Source organism: Mastigoproctus giganteus, chromosome 12, assembly GCF_048544385.1.
Source record: "Mastigoproctus giganteus isolate SK-2022 chromosome 12, ASM4854438v1, whole genome shotgun sequence".
NCBI lineage: Eukaryota > Metazoa > Arthropoda > Arachnida > Uropygi > Thelyphonidae > Mastigoproctus > Mastigoproctus giganteus.
The window spans coordinates 139,233,375-139,253,662 of record NC_143586.1 but is presented as its reverse complement, the minus strand read 5'-3'; the positions used below and the strand labels follow the sequence as shown (position 1 = coordinate 139,253,662).

Genomic DNA, 20,288 nt, shown 5'->3' with positions numbered 1-20,288 from the left:
GCATCATATGCCTCTACTAATGCTAATGCTTTGTTTTCCAATAAATGTGTTAGTGCTGTTCAAGAGAAGAACATTGCATATTGTCATTGGCTTGTATCTAAATTTCTAGGTTCATTTTCGGCATACACCGAAACTCACAACCATCATAAAGCAGTTATTAATCAGTCCAAACTAGATTTTGAACAGACTAAGAGTAGAAAAACTTGCTTCTTGTCTAAATAGTAGTCAATCATTCTGGTCTCTTGCCAAAGCTATTGGCCACAACTTTTGCCCATCACTATTCCCAACTCTGTCAAAACCAGATGGTGTTATTGCCATTTCAGGAAAAGATAAAGCTGACCTGCTAACATACAATTTTCCAACTCGTGTATTGATGATCTTGGTAAGCCTTCTTCCACCTTTCCCAGTATTCCCAGTACACTCCGTTCAATGCCTCCTGTTGTCTTCCATCAAAAGGATGTTGAAGGATTTTGAAGGATCGTAAAGTTAAGAAAGTGCCAGGTCTAGATGGTATTTCTTCTCTTGTTCTTAAAACGTGTACTCCTAAACTTACTCCTGTTCTATGTTGACTTTTTTCACTTTCTTATTCCAAAGGTGTTTTCACTTCTGCTTGGAAATTTGCTGATATCCAGCCAGTTCCTAAAAAAGGGTGGCAAATCCCTCCCATACAATTATCATCGCATTGCAATCACCTCTACTCTTTCCAAAGTAATGGAGAAATCAATTAACCACCAACTCTTAACTATATAGAAACCTTCCATCTGATCAATGATCACCAGTATGAATTCCGTCTTTGTTGATATTTTGGCTTATGTTACCCATTTATGCACAAATTTTCCTGGAAAAGTTTGGTGAAACTCAAGCAGTTGCTCTCGACATTTCAAAGGCTTTCCATTGTGTTTTTGCATAAAAGTCTTCTAAATAAACTTCCACCTTATGGTTTGCTAACTTTTTTTTGTAATTGGGTATCCAGTTTTCTCTCCACTCCACTGTGGGTGATGGTATGTGGCTGTCTTCTAACTTCTCCACTAATGCTGGTGTTCCCCAGTGTTCAGTTCTTTCTCCCACTCTTTTCCTCTTGTATATTAATGACTTTCTTCTTCACTGGAAATACTATCTTTAGTTTTGCTGATGACAGCAGATTGCATTCTGCTTTCAGTTTGAGAAACCTTGCCCTGTGCAAACAGCTTCAACTTCTCAGATATTCACTACCATTTCTTTAAATGCTGATCTCCATTTAATTCTGTAATGGGACAAAGATAACTTAATGGATTTCAATTCTTCCAAAACTCATTCCTATCTTATATCTTGCAAAACAGATTCTTCTGCTCCTATGCTTATCTTCAATGATATTCAATTTATAGGCGAGAACATATATTTCTATTGGGGTTAACCCTGATGACTTTTGATCTCTCTCTCTTGGCATAAGCACATTACAAATATTGCTTCCTCTACATCTAAAAAACTAGGTTTTCTCTTTCGCTCTCATCATTACTTTTCTTCAAAACAGCTGTTCACTGTACAAATCGCAAATCTGCCCTACCATGGAATATTGTCCTCACATCTGGAGCAGTGCTCCCAAACTCTCTCTAAGGCTTCTAGAATCCATTCAAAAGAAGGCAGTTAGGTTAATTTAGGACTCATCTCTAACAGAGTCTCTCCACTCTCTGTCTTACATATGTTCTGTTTCTGCTACATGCATTTTCTATAGATACTTCCATGGGCACTATTCTACTGAATTGACTTCTATAATTTCCATTCTCTATTCCAAAGCATTCCAAACATGTACCACAACCAGTCCTTTTACTGCCCAACTTCAAATTCACAGAACCAACTTTTATTCTTCATAATTTATTCATACAAATATAATAGGTCTAAGAGAAATGTGGTGCCACCTGGAATTTGGGGACGATGAGTTTCACTATGGTATGTATAGAAAAGATAGGGAAGATAGAAGGGTTGGAGGAGTTATGCTTCTTATCAGAAGCAGCCTGAGCATAAAAGGAGCTTTTGCTGAGTCTGAAATTATATTTGCCAGCATAGGATCTGTGTGGTGAAGTTAGTTGGAAGCAAAGGAACAATGACAGTAGGAGTAATCTAGAGACTGAGAGATTGTGAAGAATATGGCGAGAATCTTTACTTTACATACAGATGGAATGGGCAAGCACATGTGAAAGTCTTATTCTGGATGACTTTAATTTGCACCAGGTTGATTGGACTAAGTGGGAGGGAAACTCACCATGGAGAAAAATGTTTTTAAATAAACTAGATGATTATTATTTGGACCAGCATATTAGAGAAAGTACTAGGAGAATATTCTTAGGAATCAAATTATTCCTTAGTAATTACGGGGCTTAAAGTACAGGAACCGTTGTCAGAAAGTGATCATGCAATTGTCATTTGGAAGTTGAAGAAAGATGTTGCAGTAGTTAAAAAGTTAAAGGTACAGGTTTTAACTTCAGAAGAGGGGACTTTGACAGTTTAAGGTGCTATTGGTAATTATGAATTGGGCAGATCACTGAGGGTTGGTGATTGCATTGGAATTATGGAATATTTTTAAAGCAAAAATCTCAGAAGCCATGAATGCATACATACATTTAAAACAATATTGCGGAGGAGGATGCTGAAATGGAATGACTGCGGAGCTGGCTGGTCAAATAGATCAGAAAAAGATGGCATGGAATTGTTACAGAGTGATGAAAAGTACTGAAGCCTCCAAGAGATACAAATTGATCTGTAATAGTACCACAAATATGGTTAGGGAAGCCAAGGCTGCAAATGAGAAAGCAGAGAGCAAAGAATAGCTAAGAGAGCAAAGAATGGGGACAAGGAATTTTTCACATAGGTGAATACAACAAAGTAGAAAACTAATGAAATTGGATCCTTGTGCACTGGGTGTTAAATAACCCAGCTGATGTCATGGATGAATTGAATAGGTACTTTGCATCAGTCTTTACTGATGAAAGACCCTTCATGCTGAGAAGAGCCTCTGCAATTAAGGCCGAGCCATATGAAGTTAGTGATGTCGTAATTACAGATGATTGTTTATTAGAAAAACTTTTGAGCATATTGAGCATAAAGGCAAGTAAGGCTCCCCGAGTTAGCATTTAGCATTAGCATTAGTAAAGGCATATGATGCAAGAAAACAAGCTTATGCAGCATCAGCCAAAAAAAAAAAAAAAAAAAAAAAACCGCTCCCATTTCACCCCTTCGTCCGTTCCAAATACCTGTCGAGCTCAGCCTTAAATTTATTTAGGCTATCAACTTCCACAACAAAGGATGGAGGGCATAAATTTGAATTTATGCCCTCTCAGGTGATTATTCTGAGCAAGAGGAAGAATCCCATCAGCATTGAGCATGCTCAAACCATTCAAGGCTTTATACACCTCAGTCAGATCACCTCGCAGGTGCCTAGTCTCTAGACACTGTAATTTGCAAAACTTGAGCCTTTCTTTGTAAGAGCAACCCTTTGGCATATACCCTCTAGTTTTGAGGGAGAGTGTCGGGGAGTGTTTTGAACCACAGGTTAATTATGAGGGCATCTTTGGACTCAGATTAGAATCCTTTGGATTTGAGAAGTGCCAACGTATGACCAATACATAAAGATGGTTCTAAGAGTGAAGTTGGTTTCTACAGACTGGTTTGTCTGACTTCATCGGTAGTAAAAATTTTAGAGGCAATGATTAAGAGTGCAATCCAGGAACATTTTGATTGATATGTCATTCTGGAGGACACACAAAATTGCTTTATTAAGGGAAAATCATGTTTAACTAACTTAGTAGGCTATTTTAACAGTTATTCACAAGATGGATTTAGGGAACAATTTCAACATAGTTTATTTGGATTTTAGCAAAGCTAAAATCCAAACTTCTTGGTTCTTCATGAGAGATTACTATATAAGCTTGAAAAGGTTGGGATTACTGGTAAGATTCTAAGATGGATTGCTGGGTGGCTGCAGATCAGAAGGCAGAGAGTTGCGATTAATGGATATTTTTCAGATTGGTATAACGTTAGGAGTTTAAGGGTCACTTAAGGATCAGTTCTTTGAACACTGTTGTTTCTCATTTTCATAAATGATATCAATGATGGGATAGAAGGTGTGATGTCAAAATATGCAGATGATGTAAAAATTAGTAGAGTCATTAATGATCAGTATCAAGCAGCACTCCTTCAGGATGACTTGAACAGACTTCAAATTTGGTCAGAGAAGTGGCAGCTGTATTTTAATGCTGCTAAATGCAAGGTCTTACACATGGGGAATAGCAACCCCCAAATAAATTATACACTTGGGGGAGGTTGAATTAAAAACAGTAGAGGAGAAAATGATTTGAGAGTTATGATATAGGGAGATATGAAATTTTCTGAATAGTGTAAACAGGCAGCCAGGAAAGGGCGTGGAGTCCTATTGATGATTTATCAAACATTATCCTGTGGAGATGGGGAGGAGGGTAATCCTCTGTATAAGGCAATTGTAAGAATACCACAAATTTGGAATACTGTGTTCAAGTATGAAGACTTCATCTGAAAAAAAGACATTGAGCTTCTTGAAAGGGTACAAAGACTGGCAACTCGAATGATGAGATTGGCAAAAGGATGACCATATGAGGAAAGACTCAGTATGTGGGCTACAGAGCTTGTCAGCCAGGTACCTCAGAGGTGACCTAATTGAGGTTTATAAGGCTGTGAGAGGGATTAGTAAAATGAATGAAGGTGAAATGCTCACTGGTATAAAGAATTCCAGAACTAGGGGTACAAATTCAAATTACAGGGGTTGAGGTTTAGATTAAATTGTAGGAAGTTTTCTTTTAGCTAGCGAGTTGCTGATTGCTGGAACAAGTTGCCCTCACAGGTAGTTGAGGTTGACAGTTTGAATAAATTCAAAGGTCAACTGGATAGTTACCTGTGTCAGGAGGGAAGCATATAATTAGTATTTTTTTAACTATTTGGGTTTTTTTTTTTTTTTTTTTTTTTGTACCAGTGCAGCAAAAGCCTGTGGCTTCCTTGCACTATATGATAAATACTATTACTATTATATCATTGATTATTGCATCATGAAGATATATTCTTGTTATATTTCACCTATCTTCATTTACAAAACATATTCATTTTTCCCTTGTAGTTGGGCCCCTAATAAAATTACCCCTTGTTGAAGCAAAACCATCTGCTCTTGATGATTCATATCTGGAGCCAGAATCAGGAGTACATCACCCTTACATATCATTAGACATTTGAGCCACTACCAAGTCCTAAATTTTAATGCACTCCAGGACATCCACTAATTTTTTCAGCAACCCAGTTTTTATTAATGTACTAATGTTTAAATTCACATTGTTCAAATTGTCACACTCCCTTCATCTAGTACCCATAAATTTTTTATTATTCATATTAATAAAAAATCTGCAAAGATGATCTTCAAAGGCATTAAACAAGGACTAGGGTCCTGACTTAAACAAAAATTGCCTGCAGAATTTCCAGCATAAATCATGATGTGAATCATGTACAATGGTATTTTTGAATGATCTTGTATTAACCATTACACAAGCCAACAAAAAGTATTTTTTGTCATACCTCTGCAATGAAAATATGTGATTCTGGAGGAAATAAACACACTGATTCTGAAGATCACTATAAAAAGTGTCTATCACAGCTACACCAAAAAATGTACCATCATTTAATGTTAAAATAAAGGGATGTATACTTATAATTCAAGTTTGTAATACAAATGTAAAAAAAAAAAATATATATATTCTCAATAACTCATTTAACCCCAGGGGCCCACATCTGGTGAGTATGGGCTTGGCACACGCAGGGTCCTGAGCTGGATATCATCATTCTTCTCTTTCTTGGTGATTCACATCTACTTCTGACTCTCTCTCTCTCTCTCAGGGTACCTCGGAAATTTTTTTTGGCTGGTGCAGCATGAGCCTCAGGCTTCCCTGCACTATGTGGCTAGTAATAATAATAATAACTTCAGAAAAAATATCATAACTCATTGTGAAATAGTTATATTTCAATAATATATAATCAGCATACCTGTAATTGTCCTTAAAATTTTTGCTACTCAGGGATTTTCTCTTGTATTCCTGCTTACTTTCACTCACAAGGAACCAGCAGTAATCCCCCATCATTGACCTTGGTACTGCTTTTCCATCATGGAAATATCTTGATGAAACTGCTTCCCTTGTTCATCATGCATAGCTTCCAGATTTTTGGGGAAAAATTCGAGATGGGAATGAAAATGAATTTTCAACGACATTCAACAGCCCATTTGTAGCTTGAGTAACTTAGACACCAACATTTCAGTTTTCTTCTTTTCTATTACCCAAAAAACCGTGTACTACCACCTTAAATGATTGCCAAGCTGCCAATTCAACCTCCTTTAACTGGGTTTCAAACACATCATCTTTCATCAATCCAAGTTTGATGTGCAGGGACGGAAGAAGAACATTGCTTGATTGCACTAAAGGAATATATTTTACATTACATTGTCCTGGTATGAACTCGTCCCGCTCGTCCCAGTGTTGCACAACGTAATGTTCTTCTGTTGCATGGCTGTCCCACAAACACAAAAAAAAACAATATTTTGTGAAATTCCCCTGCAAACCAATAACCTTAAGATCACTGCATATGTTCCATCCATAATCCTGGTATTGTATAGCATAGAATTATATAGCAAATTGTATAGCATTGTATAGCAAATAGAATCTTAGACTTGCTTTCATGACTTTCTTTAAGTCTAACTGAATGAAACAGAGGAACTGATGGAAATTCATTTCCATTATGAAGCAAAACTGCTTTTAAACTTAATTTTGAGGCATCTATAGTTGGAGGATAGATTTACAACCCTGAGAACATGTCATGATCAGTTAATACTTGAAAAACCCTGGCACAGCCTACAAAAATCCTCACCAAGAACACATAATGTGCTGTCTTCAAATTGTAAATTATTGCATCAGAACTTGAACCCAAGAACCATAGGTAGAAGTCTGATTATGTTTATCACAAGAAAACCAAGGCCAGAATTGATTGCTGAAATTAAGAGAATTAGCTTATATATGTTAAAATAAATCAGTAAGTATGTGATACATTACTGGATAGATTATGCAAAATTGGCATGTTTTGGTAAAATCTAATTGCCTCTATATTTAATAACTGTGATGTGAAACTATCATGGTGATTTTCGAAATCTACACATAAAATTTGGTTAAAAACAGCATTTAAATTCTTTGAGGTAAACATTGTGCTGGCTAGTGTAATTATTAGTTGCAAAATATTTAAGGTTAACTTTGCAAAATAATGTAAAATATTGTTAACTTTACAAAATTTCAGAGTATAGGTAATGCAAAGTATTACTTATGTAAATTACTGCTTAAAATATTAGCATTAGCATTGGCACATGATGCAAGAAAGCAAGATTATATAGCATCAGCCAAAAAAAAAAACACACACCCCCTTCTCATTTCCCCCATTCATCTCTTGATGCTTCATCAATTATTTTATTTCGAGCCCGTGACCACCAACGGAAAGGTCAGGGAATGACCACCACATATCCCCTGAGCAATATGGCCTTAGTTGCTAATGCTCCTAAAAACCAAATAACAAACAAACAAACAATTATTTTATACTATGAAATAAAATTTAGAATCTGATAGTAATGTTATTAGCAGAGCCCCCCCAGGGTTTAGTGCTGAGTCCATTGTTATTTTATGTTTTTAAATGATATTGATGAAGGCATATCAGGCTAAGTTTGAAGATGGTATGAAGGTTGGCTAGGTGGTTAATCATGGAAATCAATGTATGCTGCTACAACAAGATTAGATTAATTAGGCAGATGGTCTGAGAAGTGGAGAAATTGAAGTTTAATATTGACACATCAAGGTACTTTGTATGGGTAGCAGAAATCTCAGATTAATGTGCCAATTGTAGTACTATACTTAGGGTAGTGGAGAATTAAAAAGACTAGAGGGTAATTGTGCAGATATGAAGTTCTCTGAGCAGTGTGGACTGGCTGCTAGGACAGCATATGGGTTTTTTTAATGATATACAGTAATTTTGCCAGCATCAATAAGGAGATGATTTTTCAATTCTATAAGGTTAGGCCACATCTTGAGTAGTACTGAATATAGATTTAGAAGCTACATTCTAGGAAGGATGTGAATCTGTTTGAAGAGGTGAGGAGTGGGGTGCTCTTATCAAGAAAGGCTTCAGTTCTGCAAATTGCAGCATCCGGAGACCAGGTACCTGCGAGGAGATCTCTTGAGGTGTTTAAGACTCTAAACGGATTGAGTTAGCCCAATGCTGATGGAATCCTTCCTCTTGCTCAGACTACATAATGTGGGTACATATATTCAAATTGAAGAAAGATGGTTGCAGGATATATGTCTCCTCATGAGGTTTTGACAATAATGTGCTTTTATAAATCAAGTCTGTTGGTGATTACTGCCTTTTAAATACAAAAGCAGAACATGTGGGATAGGATGGCCATGCAGTTTCATTACATCTAGAAATGGATGAATGGTGAACTAATGAGTAAGATATGAGTAAGATTATGATTTATTCACTCTTTCCTTCTTTCTCTTTGTGTTTGCTACCTGTCTATGTAAATCACAGCACAAGTTATTCACAAAATATAGGGTGATCACTAATTCTGTCTCCCTGTTAATAGGGTGTTTTGTGCACAAATATGAATACTTGTTTAATTGCTTGTTTAATAGTAGTGCTGGGTCCATATGATATTCTTCTTGCCATCCATTTTCAGCTATAGCTGACCCAAAATTAGCATTACATGTAGAATTCATGCAGTTTCTTAGATAGTTCTTTTGACATTGTTTTTGCTTCCCCGATCTTGTTCACATTCTGAACATATCAAATTTCCTGTACTACCCCACTTTTGGCCATTTCCAGAGTTTGGGGATTTAACTGGCAACAGAATAGTTTGAAGCTTTATCAGGATTCTGGTGGTTGTTTTCAATAGTTTTGTATAGAATGCAATGCGAGCCATATCAGCACTGGATGGACAATTTCTTAAGTTGCAATTGTGTCAATGCTTGTAGTTTATAGTATGTTTAGTTCTTCTGACCTCCAAGGGCCCTTTATATACATGAAATTAAATGGATTTAAGAAGATAAGTTGCATTAAACATAAAAATCTCTTTTTTATCAGTTGTAATATTTATAAATGATTAACAACCTTGTAGATTTTTTACAGTGAAAATAACATTAGATTGCCTCTAGATCACCATATTATATTTGCCTTAAAATAAAAACTCAGGAAGATCTTTTTATTATCTGAGAAATTTTCAAGAATTTAGTGAGTCATCTTAGAAACACCTACATATTATTCCGATTCCTTCTGCAAATTACACTGTTTTCTTCAATGGAATCAGTACATGCACCGTGTACAACTTGATAGTAATAAAATATGCCAATTTGTTTCTTAACATAATTCCACAAGAAATCTGAAGTAGTTTGGGCAGGTTGTGGGGGAAGGGATCTTTAAACTACCATTCTACTCTGTCAATTTCTCCAGCCAGCCTTTGGTCAAGAACACACCTCACCTTTTATGATAATGCAGTAGAGCCTCATTTTATGAAGAATTTTCCATAATGTTTTTTGTGGTACACTTAATTCAAGAATAATATTCTGTTGACTTTGCACTGCTTTACACTGAATCAAGCACTGCTTGATTCAGTTTCATTGTAATGAATATATAAAGTCATTAGCTTCATCCGAAGAATATCTGTACAGTGTGTGTGTACATATATATATATTTTGTTTTAGTGGCAGCGTTATCTTAATCAGTCTAGTCAGGTAGATCCCCTAATCTTGCCTCAAGCCAATGCCTATTTGTCACACTGGAAGCAAAATGAGGATCATGATGTTCATCACATCTTGAAAGAGATGCATAACTGTTTAACAGTAAGTACCTTATACTTTTTTTTTTTTTGTAATGCAGGAATTTTTTTTTTAATGAAAAAAATTCCATATCAATTTCCAGCTCATAAATGTGCAATAATGATCTGTTTATTATACAGTTATAATTAAATATCATCATCTGTAAATGTGCTTGAAAACATTCAATAGACCTACACAGTGCAATTTGAGTGGTCTATACTAATTAATGTAATAGGATATTCATATTAGTGGAATTACAACATGGAATCATATTTCATGTATATAAATTTTCAATTTAATTTAGCATTAGCATTAGCATTAGCAAAGGCATATAATGCAAGAAAGCAAGCTTATATAGCATCAGCCAAAAAAACCCAAAAAAACCTTGTATTTCACCCATCCACTCGCTGTAAATGTTTGTCTAGTTCTGGGTTGAATCTATTTAAGCTATCAACTTCTACAACAACAGATGGAAGTTTGTTCCAGTAATCAGCCACCTGCTGGCTAAAGGCAAACTTCCTCACATCTATCCTACAACCGTCTTTCCTCAATTTGAATTTATGCCCTCTCAGGCGATTATTCTGAGCAAGAGGAAGAATCCCATCCGCATTGGGCATGCTCAAACCATTCAAGGCTTTATACACCTCAATCAGATCACCTCGCAGGTGCCTAGTCTACAGACACTGTAATTTGCAAAACTTAAGCCTTTCTTTGTAAGAGCAACCATTTATTCCATTCACTAATCTTGTTGCCCTTCTCTGTACTCGTTCCAACAGCTCTACATCCTTCTTAAAATGAGGCCTCCAGACCTGTATACAGTACTCAGGGTGTGACCTGACAATTGCCTTATACAAGGGGATAATCACCTCCTTATCCCTGCTAGAAAAATTCCTGTTTCTCATTGACAAGACACCATGAGCTACTCTTTCAGACCGTCTGCACTGCTCAGAAAACTTCATATCTGCCTGCACAATTACCCCAGGTCCTTTTCATTCTCTACCACTGTCAGTGTGGTACCACAGAGTTGATACGTTACTCTGGGATTACTGCTTCCCATATGTAGTACTTTACATTTGTCAATGTTAAACTTCATTTACCACCTCTCAGCCCATCTGCTCAACTTTTCTAGATCCTGCAGCAGTGTACTGTCATTAACAACCCTGCCAACCTTCGTATCGTCTGCAAACTTGGACATTAAGCCTGATATACCATCATCAATATTTATAAATACAGTAAACCCCTGCTATTCGGGGGATTACATTCCTGAGAAATGTTGCGAATACAGAAAACGCGAATACTGAGTTATGGCTCCCATAGTAATAAAGGGGTTCCGTTCCAAAGTATGAAATATATAAGAAAAACTAGTCTAAAATTTTGTCTATGTATGTATTATACGTTACCTTCATAATATGACTATGTACATAGACATAGTTAAATGCAAGCATATGGCATCGAAATAAAAATAAGAAACAATTTAATATTAAATGTAATATTTATTAGAAATTTCAAACAAATCTTTCAAACTAGCACCTTTGCTAGCAAAAAAAATTATCCCGCCAGTGCTATCACCAGTTTCGCTAAAGTGTTGATAAAGGAGTTTTGCCTTTTCACGAATGATGAGTGAACTTAACGGAATTTTATTTTGAGTTCGGTCTTCTATCCACAGATTCAAAGCCTTTTCCAATTTTTCTAATTTAACATCGCGAGTTACAGAGCAAATTTTTGAAGCAATTAGCACATTTTCACGGACACTATGGGGGATTTTTTCTTCCGATTTTTTGATTGATCGTACCGTTGGCTCATTGATTTTATAATGTTTTGCCACTGAGGAGACACTTTTACCATTAGAAATTTTGTCGAATAACTCAATTTTATTCGCTAATGTCATCACTTTCTTTGATATTTTCTCAATTCTCTTGTTATTCGTAGCCATATTTTTGTACAGGTTAGAAAGAACTTGTCCACAATAAAGTCACTTTCTTCCGTTAACACACTCGAAAAAGTCTGTTTTACACCACAAAACGGTAGATTTATCACTTTTGTAAGCATATCAATTTATAAATTGATAAATTTATTCAATTTATAAACATATAAATTAAAAGCAAACGACGAAACCTTCCATGACAAGCGCATAACACATACTGAACAAGGATTAGCGAGAAACATCCACGCTCGCGATTTTGTCACCCCACTCCCCCCACCCACTGAGCACTGTTTTGACCGGGAAAGATTAACCATGCCCATGTTGTTTTATGGTGAAAAATATTCACAGCGCTTTAAAATTCACATTTTTTTAGGTTTCATTTTATATTAAATCAGCGATCGCGAATACGCGAAACCGTGAATACAGATACCGCGAACAGCGGGGGTTTACTGTACAGAAAACAACAGTGGACCAAACACTGAACCCTGAGGGACTCCACTAATAACATTAGTCCATGAAGAGCAGTGTCCATTGATTACCACTCTCTGGCTTCTCCCACTCAACTCAACCATCCCTTTATCCATAGCAGCAATTTGTCTCCAATGCCACACTGCTCCAATTTGTGCAGCAGTCTTCCATGTGCAATAGTATCAAAGGCTTTTCTAAGATCCAAGTATATGATATCAAGGTTATTCTTTGCATCCAGTTCCTTTGTGACTAAATCATAGTATCCAATCAAATTAGTCAGACAAGACTTCCCCTTAACAAACCCATGCTGTGTCCGAGCTGTAACTGAAGTCTTGTATAGATGATCCTGCAATGCTTCTTTAATCAGTGCCTCCATTAATTTCCCTGGAACAGAAGTTAAACTAACAGGTCTGTAATTACCTGTGGTAATTACTTACCACATGATAGTTTTATTATTTAGAATGTAAAAACAGCATAATATTTATTTTAACAAAGGGAATCACAGATTTTGTCTGTTTTATATTGCTTAGTGTCTCTATAAAGCAGTGCTTTCCAGCCTTTTTTGCTCCCCTGAGAACTTTTATGTACTTAGGAAGTTGGAGAGTACCACAAAAAAAAAAACCAAAAAAAAAAAACCATTAAATATTTACTAAAAATAAGCAAATATATATATATATATACTTTCTTCATTACCTCTTACATTATTTTCTGTTGTATAATTATCTCTAATTAGTCATATAGAAAACTATTGCAATTTTCCATGCAGAAATGTTAAACTTTAGAGAAATCAAATTCATTAAAATAAATTCAATTGATGCTCATAAATTTGCAGGTATTAAAATTATAGGCATATTTTTTAAGTAGTTTGATTTTTATTATTTTTAGTAATAGAACATTATTTTAGTAGTACTGACAAGGGGAAGAGGGGAAATTTAAATGCTGAAAACATTTACAATTATTTCAGAATGATTGATTTCTGATGCTTACATGCTAGAATTTCTCCATTTACATATTTCAGAAAAGGTAGCTGCCAGAAAAGGCAGTTGCCTTATGGAGGATGTCGTGCTGGACAGCCCTGATCTAAAGTAAGTTTGCAGAGTTGACATAAAGTTGGAATTCCCGCCATTTTTACATGATAGCATAAGCTTAGTGTAGTATAGTGCATAATATAATATTGTCAATTAATCAGTAAATCTATTAATCCTGATAAACTTTATTGTCAATTAAATTGTACTTTTAACTATATATATATATATATATATATATATATATAACGACTTAATCGTAACAAATAATTAATACATAACTGTAGTGGTACACGTGATACGGAAGTTATATAAAGGGAACTCGTAGAAAACACTAGATACCGAAAAAATAAATATAGCGTTATAACTGTTTTGAGATATAACTTAAGGATTTAATTTTGTTTTGAAATTTTATTAAATTAAATCGGAATCATGACTCAGACCAGAGCAGCAAAGCAAAAGGCTCAAGCTAATGGGAGTGCTGTGCTTCAGGGGAGAACTGAGGGGGGCAGTTGCCCTCTGAATCACAGTCTTTTAAAATGCACTGTTTGCTTGATGTTTGCGGAGCAGTCGGGTACGGGACATGATACTGCCAAGGGGATGACTTTGTGTGTGCACGATGTAAGGAGTGCAAGGGAATCAGGCGACAACTCAGCGTTGTTATGGGCCTTTATGAGAGCTTGAAGGACAGGGTGGTGGATGCCCTCGAAGGAAATAAATTGAGGGCCCATCAAGCTCTCAGCCGCCCACATCAACGCCAGAGCTTGCACTTGGTCATCAGGCAACACAGAGGCAGCCCCCTAGGCAGAATGCGCTGGTCCCACAGGAACTAGTAGTTGTTGGTGACTCTATTGTCAGGGGAAACGGGGAACATGCTTTGTAAAAAAGATAGGTGGAACAGGACCAGGGTATGTCTGCCAGGGGCAAAGGTTGATGACGTTGTAGAGCGAATATCATCTTTTAAGGGCACAAAAGGTGATATAGTTGTACACGTTGGCACTAATAATATTAAGAGTAGGAGACCGGCAGAATTACTTAACAAGTACAGGTCACTGTTGAACAAAAGCCGAGAATTAGGGTTGAATTTGAAAGTGTCTGCAATTCTGCCCAGACACGATAGGAGGGAGTATATGATGAGAGCCTTGTCAATCAATTCGGCCCTGGAAAGATTGTGCAAGGCTCAAGGGGTAGAATTTTTTTCAGCCTGGACTGTACTTGTTAACAGGAGAGATTGCTTCTACAGGGATGGGATACACTTAAATAGAAAGGGTGCAAGAATTTTTGCTGATGCTGTCGAGGCAGAGTTAGGTGGGTCGGAAAACTGCTAGTTGGGGTGGATACAAGGACTGATAGATTAACAGTAGCCACTGGCAGAGGTGGAAGTGATTCTTGCACTGCTTCTATTGAAATGAGCAGAAGCCTGAAAAACAAGATGCAGGATATTTCAGAGACTGCTGGGAGTCATTGCGGTACAAGTAAACACATGGGTTGTGTTAGGTTAGCCAAGAATAGAAACAGGTGCATGTATACCTGCGTGTACACCAATGCTAGGAGTTTGGTAAATAAATTTGATGAATTTGAGGTATTGCTCAAAACATCAAAGGCAGATATTGTTGGGATATCAGAGACGTGGTGTCACACAGATATAAGGAATGCGGAACTGGAATTTGGGGAATACAATGTGTATAGGAAGGATAGACAGGACAGGAGGGGAGGAGGGGTTATGCTAATAGTTAAGAAACACATAATGTCCAAGGAAGTGAAGCCAGTCGACATCGATGGACAGGGCATTGTCGAGCCAGTTTGGTGTGACATAAGCATAGGGAAATCAAAATTGAGAGTAGGAGTGTGCTATAGGCCTAATGACGCTGATGAGTATAATAAGGAACTGTACAGGGAAATAGAGTGGGCCAGTAAATCAGAGAGTCTTATAATGGGGGATTTTAATTTCCCAGATATTGACTGGAATTTGTGGGTTGGTCACTCGCACACTAGCAAGGATTTTGTGGATTTATTGGATGATTGTTTTCTACATCAGCATGTTTGTGAGGCAACAAGAGGGAGCAATACTCTTGATCTGATTATCAGTAGTGATTCTTCATGCATTAAGAATCTGCAGATAAATGAACCACTAGGTGGCAGTGATCACAGTGTGTTGAAGTGGGATTTACTCAAGGAGGTAACTACCATCAGAGGTAAAGGGAAGGGTTTTTGTTTTCGTAAAGGCGATTATGATGGTCTGAGACAGTATTTAAATTCTATACAGTGGGACCAACTGATGATGTTACCAACAGCAAACTCAAAATGGGAAGCATTCAAGGAACTAATCTTGGAGGCTACCAGGCTTTACATACCAACTAAGAAATATTGTTCAAGGTTTAGGCCTAAATGGTTGTCAGATGAACTAATGAGACATGTGGCAGAGAAGAAAAATGCATGGGATACATACAAATTAATGGGTGACATGGAAGCCTATGATAGATATAAGTTGGTCTGTAACCAAGTCACAAAGGAGATTAGGCAGGCAAAGGCAGACTACGAAAAAACCTTGGCAAAGGATGCAACGAAAAAAAGAAAAGAGTTCTTTACCTATTTAAACTCAAGAAGGAAAGGGATGAATCAGATTGATCCACTGGATATTGATGGTTCAACAGTTGAGGATCCTGCTCAGGTGGCTAACAATCTAAACGAGTATTTTGCATCTACATTCACGCATGAGGAGTTATTCAGGAAGGAGAATGATGTAGGTAAAGTAAACATTGGCTGTGAGCTGGATGATTTTGTAATAACTGAGAGGAAAGTGGAGGAGAGATTGTTGAGGATAAACATAAAAAAGGCACCTGGGGTGGATGGGATCTATCCAGTTATATTAAAGGAGGCAGCAAAGGAAATAAGCAAACCCCTAGCCATAATTATGAGAGCTTCTTTGGACTCAGGGGAGGTACCCATAGACTGGAGATGTGCAAATGTAACCCCAATTCACAAAGGAGGATCAAAGGCTGACACAAGTAATTATAGACCTGTTAGTTTAACTTCTGTTCCAGGTAAATTAATGGAGGCACTGGTTAAAGAAGCACTGCAGGATCATCTAGACAAGAATTCAGTTATAGCTGAGACGCAGCATAGTTTTGTCAAGGGCAGATCTTGCCTGACCAATTTGATTGGATACTACGATGTAGTCACAAAAGAACTGGATGCAGGGAATAACTTTGATATTATATATTTGGATCTTAGAAAGGCTTTTGATACTGTTGCACATGGAAGACTGCTGCACAAATTAGAGCAGTGTGGCATTGGAGGCAAATTGCTGCTATGGATAAGGGGATGGTTGAGTGGCAGAAGACAGAGAGTGGTAATCAATGGACACTGCTCAACGTGGACTAATGTTATTAGTGGAGTTCCTCAGGGTTCAGTGTTGGGTCCGTTGTTGTTTTCGGTGTTTATGAATGATATTGATGATGGGATATCAAGTTTAATGTCCAAGTTTGCAGATGATACAAAGGTTGGCAGGGTCGTTAAGGACACCACTGATGCTATGCTGCTGCAACAGGATCTGGAAAGGTTGAACAGATGGGCTGAGAGGTGGCAAATGAAGTTTAAAATTGACAAATGTAAAGTACTACATATGGGAAACAGTAACCCCAGAGCAACGTATCAACTCTGCAGTACTACACGGACAGTGGTGGAGAATGAAAAGGACCTGGGGGTAATTGTGCAGGCAGATATGAAGTTCTCTGAGCAGTGCAGACGAGCTGCAAGAGTAGCTCATGGTGTCTTGTCAATGATATACAGGAATTTTTCTAGCAGGGATAAGGAGGTGATTATTCCCTTGTATAAGGCAATGGTTAGGCCACATCTTGAGTACTGTATACAGGTCTGGAGGCCTCATTTCAAGAAGGATGTAGAGCTGCTGGAACGGGTACAGAGAAGGGCAACAAGAATGGAACAAAGGGTTGCTCTTACGAAGAAAGGATAAAGGTTTGCAAATTACAGAGTCTGGAGACTAGGCACCGGCGAGGTGATCTGATAGAGGTATATAAGGCTTTGAATGGTTTGAGCATGCTCAATGCCAATGGGATTCTTCATCTTGCTCAGAATAATCAGCTCAGAGGGCATAAATTCAAATTGAGGAAGGAGGGATGTCGGATAGATGTGCGGAAATTTGCCTTTGGCCAGCGGGTGGTTGGTTGGTGGAACCGACTTCCATCCCTTGTGGTGGAGGTTGATAGCCTAAATAAGTTTAAGGCTCAACTGGACAGGTATTTCGAGCGAACAGAGGGGTGAAATGGGAGTGGTGTGTTTTTTTTTTTTTTTTTTGGCTGATGCTGAATAAGCTTGCTTTCTTGCATCATATGCCTCTACTAATGCTAATGCTAAAACATAGTCAGGTGAGCTGGGTTGTCATTTTCTATAACCCATTAAAAATATATGTGTTGAATCATAAAACAACATCTTGATGATTCACCCAATTTTTCTGAATGATTCTTTCTTGATCACTTTCATTTTGCTTTTCTTCTTGTTGTAAGATGCAATTTAAAACTTTGTTATTGGTCTGAAACTTGGAATATTTTCTTTTTGCTGTTAATCTAGTCTTATCTGTAACCTCTTCCTAATTAATTTCACCATTTTAAAAATCTTTTAGAAAATCTTCCAATTTCTGTAATTATTTTATCATCAGGTTTAATTAAATTTGGATAATACCATACTCGTTGGTAGGCACTGCAGAACTGCAGCACCCCTAGCTTTTTAAATCTAAATATACAGTCAATGGAGTAATATGAAGTTTTGGGAAGAATAATGCAACTCAATGAATATTTTTATTAATAGGTCTCGCATATAGTATACTCATCCACTATTTCCAATAATAATAAAAAATAAAAATAAATAAATAATTGTTTTATTTAATACAAGTGTTGAACATTATGGTATCCAGGCCCAACCTGAGGGCCTGGATAGCCTGAGGCCTTTGGTTCATGGGAAAACCACTATTTCCAATAATCATTTCAATAATAAAAGAATAAAATCACGAATCATTTTCAACTTTGAAGTTTAACCATAGATGGAACTGTGCACTAGACAGTTCTTCCACATTTTGCATTCAGTGGTTGAATCAATGCCTAGTTGGCAGGTTGCCAATATGCATTTTTCAGAGGTGACAAAACAAGTTAAAGGAACTACGGAGGGAACAGCGCTGATTTGGTCAACAGTGCACCAAACTTGAATGAAAAAGTTATTAATCTATTTTCAACAAATAAAAACCGAAGAATGGATTTTAATTTTAAATAAAATTTCAAGATTACCCAAGTCTTTTAATGGTAAGTGTCCAGTTAATGTTTTGTAGTATTTTTAATTTGAACATATTATGGTAGGTGCATTATCAAGTGGAGTAGCATAGGTAGTAAAAGAGGAGATTGAGCACTTGTTGGTAATATGCTATCCTTGTCATCTTATTAATTTGTTTGCTGAAAAGTTATCTGCATGTCTTCCTATGAAAAGCAATTTCAACTGATTCATGCCACTGAAGTAAAAAAATATTTTGAAGCATGTGTGTGTACACATTGGTTGTCTTGGTTAAATGCATACCTAAACTGGCAGAACAGTGGCAACCTTTGATCTCTTCAAAGAAGAAGTCAGAAGTGGTGAGAACAGCAATATGTACACTTCTCAGAGTTACCAAATTGAAAAGTAAAACAAATAATCACTAGTGAGTGTCACTGGTTTGCAATCCAGACGTTTAGGAAGAAGACAAATTGATGAACTCAAGAAAAAGAACTGCTGAATTGCAGACTTCTGGTAAAAGTAATCCTAAAACCACAAAGCAAGCTGATAATTCCAGGCATGGTATTCTTGTGCAAAAAATCTGTTTCTCCCTTCTTTCCTAAAATTGATTGATAAATATCACCTTGTTTAAATTTTTATCAGAATCAGCATCAACAACAAAGATATACTAGTCAGAAATCAGTGCATTATAGCCACAGTTGCTGATGCACCAACAAACCTAACAACAACAACAACAACATTCTCCCTTCTGGTTTGAATAAAGCAGTTTGCTTCTTTCTTTTAAATTTTTTGTTAACATTTTAAAATCCAAACAGTTCTGTAGTCCAGCCTACCATTTATTTTATCGACACTTTTTCAAATCTTCCTCTTCCATTTTGGAAATTAATGTGACTACATGGTTTTCAAATTCTCATTAAAAACTGTTCATATAAAATGATGAGGTAGCACAAATTTCATCAATTGGCAGTGCTTCATTTTCAAATTTAAAATTTTTTATGAACTAATTTCCAGTAAGATAAAGAAATTGACTATGGTGGTCTGAGACAGTATTTAAATTCTATATGATGGAACCAACTGATGATGTTACCAACAGCAAATTCAAAATGAGAAGAATTATTCTTGGAAGCTACTAGGCTTTTCATACCAACAAAGAAATAGTGTTCAAGATTTAGGCTTAAATGGATGTCAGATGAACTAATTAGACATGTGAGAGAAAAAAAATGCATGGGATATATGTAAATTAACATGTGACACAGAAGCCTATGATAGATATAAGCTGGTCTGTAACCAAGTTACAAAGGACATTAGACAGGCAAAGGCAGATTACGAGAAATCTTTGGCAAAGGATGCAAAGAAAAACAGCAAAGAGTTCTTTACTTATGTAAACTCTAGAAAGAAGGGGATGAATCAGATTGGTCCACTTGATATAGATGGTTCAACTGTTGATGATCCTGCTCAGGTAGCTGACAAACTAAATGAATATTTTGCATCGACATTCACACATGAGGAGTTATTCAGGGAGGGGAATTCCAGAGGTGTATTCAGCTCTGGCAGTAAGCTAGGTAAGCTTATAATAACTGAGAGTAAAGTGGAGGAGAAATTGTTGAAGATAAACACAAGAAAGGCACCTGGGTTGGATGTATTCTATCCAGTTATATTAAAGGAGGCAGCAAAGGAAGTAAGCAAACCCTTAGCCAT

The 20,288-nt window shown here is 36.8% G+C and overlaps 1 protein-coding gene across 1 annotated transcript in view; it reads left to right on the top strand.

Moving 5' to 3' along the window:
• Positions 1–20,288, top strand: part of LOC150077456 (dynein axonemal intermediate chain 7-like) — a 325,962-nt gene that overhangs the window by 40,609 nt on the left and 265,065 nt on the right. The window contains exon 5 of the mRNA XM_090385907.1: positions 9,780–9,917. Within this exon, the coding sequence (XP_090242033.1) occupies positions 9,780–9,917 (138 nt within the window). The remainder of the gene's footprint in view (positions 1–9,779; positions 9,918–20,288) is intronic.